We start from the raw sequence: 7357 nt of genomic DNA, 5'->3' as shown, positions 1-7357 counted from the left end.
TGAAAGGTAACCAAAGCCAACTCAGGAGTAATCAAAGTCAAATTAGAAGTGCACAAGACAGATTGAGAAGTAACCAAAGTCAACTCACTATCGAACATGAACAACTTAGAAGTAACCAAATTAAATTCAGAAGTGAACATGACCAACAGAGAAATGAACACGACCAACTGAGAAGTGACCATAACCAACTCAGAAGTAACCAAAGCCAACTGAGTACTGAATATTACCAACTGAGTACTGAACAAGACGAACTGAAAAGTAACCAAAACCAACTCAGTAGTAACCAAAGTCAACTCAGTATCGAACATGACCAACTAAGAAGTGAACAAGACCAATTGAAAAGTAACCAAAGCCAACTCAGAAGTGAACACAACCAACTGAGAAGTGACCATAGCCAAATCAGTAGTAATCAAAGCCAACTGAGAAGTGAAAACAACCAACTGAGAAGTGACCATAGCCAAATCAGTAGTAATCAAAACCAACTGAGAAGTGAACACAACCAACTGAGAAGTGAAAACAACCAACTCAGAAGTGAACATAGCCAAATCAGTAGTAATCAAAGCCAACTGAGAAGTGAACAAAACCAACTGAGAAGTGAACACAACCAGCTGAGAAGTGGCCATAGCCAAATCAGTAGTAATCAAAGCCAACTGAGAAGTGAAAACAACCAACTGAGAAGTGACCATAGCCAAATCAGTAGTAATCAAAACCAACTGAGAAGTGAACACAACCAACTGAGAAGTGAACACAACCAACTCAGAAGTGAACATAGCCAAATCAGTAGTAATCAAAGCCAACTGAGAAGTGAACAAAACCAACTGAGAAGTGAACACAACCAGCTGAGAAGTGACCATAGCCAAATCAGTAGTAATCAAAGCCAACTTAGAAGTGAACAAGACCAACAGAGAAGGGAACACAACCAACTGAGAAGTGACCATAGCCAAATCAGTAGTAATCAAAGCCAACTTAGAAGTGAACAAGGCAACCTAAGAAATGAATTTGACCAACTGAGAAGTAACCAAAGCCAACTGAGGAGTGAATATGACCAACTGAGTGGTGAACAAGACAAACTGAAAATTAACCATAGCCAACTCAGAAGTAACCAAAGCCAACTGAGGACTGAATATTACCAACTGAGTAATGAACAAGACAAACTGAAAGGTAACCAAAGCCAACTCAGAAGTGAACACAACCAACTGAGAAGTGACCATAGCCAAATCAGTAGTGAACATGACCAACAGAGAAATGAACACAACCAACTGAGAAGTGACCATAGCCAACTCAGAAGTAACCAAAGCCAACTGAGGACTGAATATGACCAACTGAGTATTGAACAAGACAAACTGAAAAGTAACCAAAACCAACTCAGTAGTAACCAAAGTCAACTCAGCATTGAACATGACCAACTAAGAAGTCAACAAGACCAATTGAAAAATAACCAAAGCCAACTCAGAAGTGAACACAACCAACTGAGAAGTGACCATAGCCAAATCAGTAGTAATCAAAGCCAACTGAGAAGTGAAAACAACCAACTGAGAAGTGACCATAGCCAAATCAGTAGTAATCAAAGCCAACTGAGAAGTGAAAACAACCAACTGAGAAGTGACCATAGCCAAATCAGTAGTAATCAAAACCAACTGAGAAGTGAACACAACCAACTGAGAAGTGAACACAACCAACTCAGAAGTGAACATAGCCAAATCAGTAGTAATCAAAGCCAACTGAGAAGTGAACAAAACCAACTGAGAAGTGAACACAACCAGCTGAGAAGTGACCATAGCCAAATCAGTAGTAATCAAAGCCAACTTAGAAGTGAACAAGGCAACCTAAGAAATGAATTTGACCAACTGAGAAGTAACCAAAGCCAACTGAGGAGTGAATATGACCAACTGAGTGGTGAACAAGACAAACTGAAAATTAACCATAGCCAACTCAGAAGTAACCAAAGCCAACTGAGGACTGAATATTACCAACTGAGTATTGAACAAGACAAACTGAAAGGTAACCAAAGCCAACTCAGAAGTAACCAAAGCCAACTGAGGACTGAATATTACCAACTGAGTAATGAACAAGACAAACTGAAAGGTAACCAAAGCCAACTCAGAAGTGAACACAACCAACTGAGAAGTGACCATAGCCAAATCAGTAGTGAACATGACCAACAGAGAAATGAACACAACCAACTGAGAAGTGACCATAGCCAACTCAGAAGTAACCAAAGCCAACTGAGGACTGAATATGACCAACTGAGTATTGAACAAGACAAACTGAAAAGTAACCAAAACCAACTCAGTAGTAACCAAAGTCAACTCAGCATTGAACATGACCAACTAAGAAGTCAACAAGACCATTTGAAAAATAACCAAAGCCAACTCAGAAGTGAACACAACCAACTGAGAAGTGACCATAGCCAAATCAGTAGTAATCAAAGCCAACTGAGAAGTGAAAACAACCAACTGAGAAGTGACCATAGCCAAATCAGTAGTAATCAAAGCCAACTTAGAAGTGAACAAGGCAACCTAAGAAATGAATATGAACAAATGAGAAGAAACCAAAACCAACTGAAAAGTGCACAAGACAGATTGACAAGTAACCAAAGTCAACTCACTATCGAACATGACCAAATTAGAAGTAACCAAAGCCAACTCAGAAGTGAACACGACCAAGAGAGAAATGAACACAACCAACTGAGTAGTAACCAAAGCCAACTGAGGACTGAATATGACCAACTGAGTAGTGAACAAGGCCACCTGAGAAGTAATCAAGGCATACTCAGTAGTAACCAAAGTCAACTCAGAAGTGAACACAACCAACTAAGAAGTGAACAAGATCAATTGAAAAGTAACCAAAGCCAACTGAGAAGCGAACACAACCAACTGAGAAGTGACCACAGCCAACTGAGAGGTAACCAAAGCCAACTGAGGAGTGAATATGACCAACTGAGTATCGAACAAGACAAACTGAAAGGTAATCAAGGCCAACTCAAGAGTAATCAAAGTCAAATTAGAAGTGCACAAGACAGATTGAGAAGTAACCAAAGTCAACTCACTATCGAACATGAACAAATTAGAAGTAACCAAAGCAAACTCAGAAGTGAACATGACCAACAGAGAAATGAATACAACCAACTGAGAAGTGACCATAGCCAACTCAGAAGTAACCAAAGCCAACTGAGGACTGAATATGACCAACTGAGTATTGAACAAGACAAACTGAAAAGTAACCAAAACCAACTCAGTAGTAACCAAAGTCAACTCAGCATCGAACATGACCAACTAAGAAGTCAACAAGACCAATTGAAAAGTAACCAAAGCCAACTCAGAAGTGAACACAACCAACTGAGAAGTGACCATAGCCAAATCAGTAGTAATCAAAGCCAACTGAGAAGTGAAAACAACCAACTGAGAAGTGACCATAGCCAAATCAGTAGTAATCAAAGCCAACTGAGAAGTGAACACAACCAACTCAGAAGTGAACATAGCCAAATCAGTAGTAATCAAAGCCAACTTAGAAGTGAACAAGGCAACCTAAGAAATGAATATGACCAACTGAGAAGTAACCAAAACCAACTGAAAAGTGCACAAGACAGATTGACAAGTAACCAAAGTCAACTCACTATCGAACATGACCAAATTAGAAGTAAACAAAGCCAACTCAGAAGTGAACACGACCAAGAGAGAAATGAACACAACCAACTGAGTAGTAACCAAAGCCAACTGAGGACTGAATATGACCAACTGAGTAGTGAACAAGGCCACCTGAGAAGTAATCAAGGCATACTCAGTAGTAACCAAAGTCAACTCAGAAGTGAACACAACCAACTAAGAAGTGAACAAGATCAATTGAAAAGTAACCAAAGCCAACTGAGAAGCGAACACAACCAACTGAGAAGTGACCACAGCCAACTGAGAGGTAACCAAAGCCAACTGAGGAGTGAATATGACCAACTGAGTAGTGAACAAGGCCACCTGAGAAGTAATCAAGGCCAACTCAGTAGTAACCAAAGCAAACTGAGAAGTATATTTGACCAACTAAGTAGTGAACACGACAAACTGAAAAGTAACCAAAACCAAATCAGTAGTAATCAAAGTCAACTCAGTATCGAACATGACCAACTCAGAAGTGAACAAGACCAACTGAGAAGTAATCAAAGTCAAATTAGAAGTGCACAAGACAGATTGAGAATTAACCAAAGTCACCTCAGTATCGAACATCACCAAATAAGAAGTAACCAAAGCCAACTCAGAAGTGAATTTGACCAACTGAGAAGTAACCAAAGCCAACTGAAAAGTGAACAAAACCAACTTAGAAGTGAACAAGACAGATTGAGAAGTAACCAAAGTCAACTCACTATTGAACATGACCAAATAAGAAGTAGACAAACCCAACTCAGAAGTGAACAAGACCAACAGAGAAGTGACCATAGCCAACTCAGAAGTAACCAAAGCCAACAGAGAAGTGAACACAACCAACTGAGAAGTGACCATAGCCAACTCAGAAGTAAACAAAACCAACAGAGAAGTGAACACAACCAACTGAGAAGTGAACATGACCAACTGAAGCTGCTCATGAATGCAACTCTGAACAAAATGGCATTGTTGTTCCCTGAAAAGAAAAAAGAGAAAGAATACTGCGGGGACTGGGTAAAGCATGCCTCAAGCTGCTTTCTTCTGTCCAAGGACGAAAAAAATTGGGATCAGGCTCGCAAAGATTGCCATGTTAATAATAGTGACCTTGCTGTTATTCTGAATTCTGAAGACCAGGAGTTCATGTCTCGCCTGGTAAAAGAGTTTGTAGAGGAGCAGCCTGTTGGCACCCTAAAGGCAGCATGGATCGGGTTAACAGACAAGAAGGATGAGAAAAACTTTGTGTGGGTCAACGGTGAGGGAATCAAGCCAGATGTCACTTATTGGGGACATGGGGAGCCAAACAATGCCCTTGCTAGCTGGGATGCCACCAAGGCAGGACAGGATTGTGTTGGCATTGTGTCACCAAAAACAGACGAGTGGTTGAAAAACTGGGATGACATTATTTGTTCAGGCCCAAGGCACTACATATGCGAGAAAAAGGTTCCCAGAGATGGGATTTAGAAGATCACATGCACATGGACAAAGATAGAACAACAGACAGACAAATATACCCATGAATAATACAGGCATATATGCACAGGCACATCTAAAAACATGATGCATATACCAATATATTGTCATGAATAAGGGAATATCCACACATACACTTATGCAGCACGAAATTATTGTGTGGGAGGGTGTGATTGTTAGTGTTAGATCCCGAGGAACCCCTGTACAGGAGGTACTGGTCCAGCTCTCCGTTTAAAGGGTCTGAGCCTAGGTCCTATAGAATATTCCTCTGATAAATCACCTCGGCTATTTAAGCTGGTGGCGAGGAGACACCACTAGCTTCTCATTGCGGTAACACTTTACTATAAGGGTATATTCATTACATTAGTTAATGCAGTAATAAGCAGGGGTATAGAGTGGTAAGAGTGGTAAGTAACATTGTTACTGTGTACTTCTTCTAAATTACTTGACTGACTCAATGTGCATGTTACTGTAGTCATGGAAACTTGTGGAAACTGCAGCAGAATACTCAGAGTGAGAAGTGTCTGCCGCAAAGAAATACGACCAGTAGGGCTATAAGCAAATCATGTTGCTAACTACCTGGTAACAACAACAGAAGCCAAACTGTTGTATGAGCGGCGTGTCTCCTGTAGCTCAGTGCGTGCGCGCGTGCTGAAGCCACAGGCAGAGAGAGAGCGCGGAACATGGCTAGACGCACAACTTTTTTTATAGAATCAGACCAACGTTGCCTATGTTAGGAAATATAAAGTTATCCTGATAAAAATATAGTTTGTTTTCTAGTTTGTTTGATTCGTGACTTTATTAATTTTACTGAGCAGATTTATTATTTATACAGCAACAAATTTGTATCTACCAGTCTTACAGTGAAACACATATTACTTCTTGGATCAATATTTGTCTAATGCAGTGCGCTGCTGCCTCGTTAATCAGGATTTGCTCTATTAGATTTTGTAAAACTCCAGCTAACAAGTATGTTGGGTTCCGACCGGCCCTTGACAGAAACCTGACATGTGACGAGCAACCACTTCCTCCTTTGACAGGCTGTCATATTGGGATGACAGATCCTTGGGGATGAGTATTTTTTTAACTACTCCACAAATGGCGCTGGGTCCTCACACACCATCCTCATCAAGTCACCCACATAATCTGTAAGATATTTCATTCAAACTAATTTATTTGTGTTTTCCTGAATCCACCTTTGCTGTTTACTTAAAGTGTTCAGAATTATTTAATTATCATTTGAATTTGTCATCATGTTGTTTGTAATAATAAAATTCCATTTTACAACTTAATGAATGTGGGTTCTGTTTCAACAGGCTTTGTGGTGCCTCTGCCCTTCTTTGTCTTGGGGTACAGGACTCTGTAAACTGGTTATCCTGAAGATGTTGAAGCTTGCTTGCTGTCAGCATTGTTACTATAATACATGACTACAAGGTACAACCTACAGTGACGGAATAGAATACTGATTGGTTACTTTGTTTTAGGATGGTACAGAAACCATTATAAAGTGTATTATCCGCACAACATTCCCATGAACAGGATAACCACGTTCTTCAGTGCGAAGCCCAGGATCAGGCTGTGGAAGTCCTCCAGCGATGATGTTTGATAATGGTGGCCTAAGCTCCTCCACTCTGTGCAGCACCACTTACCCTTGAGTAACATTACAAAAAGATTTAGCAAAAGAGCAGCTCATACATCAATAATTTGTCACTTTAACAAAGATATGTGAAGTGATATTTGGGACTTTATTCATCTTTAATATTCTAAAAGGATAAAAAAAATGTGTTTGGATCCCTTGATACTCTGTCAGGATGTGCACATTTGGGGAAGAGGGGGTCTTCATGACCATGTGGTTAAACAGTGAAGTTCACTTGGTCACCTTCTCAGGCCCTGAGGTTGAAGAGGTTGCACTCCAATAGACATGGTTCTTTAAGCTGTGGAACGGGGCTGTAGCCGATTGGTGTGATGTACTCTGAAATACAAATAAAATAGTAAATAAATTGCATTAAATCTTAATAATCGCCATCTATTCCAAACTGTATCTCCCCCATTAAAGGCTTTATTGTCATTGTACAACAACAAAAAGAGTAGCTCTTGCAGCAATATAAAAATAACAAAAATGTGGATCAAGAATTTATTTTAAAATAAATCTAAAAATAAAATTCACATATATAATAGTGCTGCTGTGATATCTGTGCAGAGTAATTAAAATGTTAATTCGCTGGTCCACTAGGTGGCAGCGACCCTCTGTTGTTACG

At 39.9% G+C, this 7357-nt stretch overlaps 1 protein-coding gene across 1 annotated transcript; it reads left to right on the top strand.

Moving 5' to 3' along the window:
• The first annotated feature begins 357 nt into the window (after nucleotides 1-357).
• LOC118314552 (golgin subfamily A member 6-like protein 7) lies at nucleotides 358-6391 on the top strand. Its single transcript, XM_035641080.2, has one exon. The coding sequence runs from the start codon at nucleotides 2541-2543 to the stop codon at nucleotides 5088-5090; it is 2550 nt and encodes an 849-aa protein (XP_035496973.2). The 5' UTR covers nucleotides 358-2540; the 3' UTR covers nucleotides 5091-6391.
• The last annotated feature ends 966 nt before the right edge of the window (nucleotides 6392-7357 follow it).

This window comes from Scophthalmus maximus, chromosome 3, assembly GCF_022379125.1.
Source record: "Scophthalmus maximus strain ysfricsl-2021 chromosome 3, ASM2237912v1, whole genome shotgun sequence".
In the NCBI taxonomy this organism is placed as follows: Eukaryota; Metazoa; Chordata; class Actinopteri; order Pleuronectiformes; family Scophthalmidae; genus Scophthalmus; species Scophthalmus maximus.
Note: the sequence above shows the minus strand (reverse complement) of the source record. Positions and strands in the feature narration are given on the sequence as shown.

What these genes read in the sequence shown, in the direction of transcription:
- LOC118314552 (XM_035641080.2), top strand. Translation starts at nt 2,541, where the DNA reads ATGAGAAGAAACCAAAACCAACTGAAAAGTGCACAAGACAGATTGACA.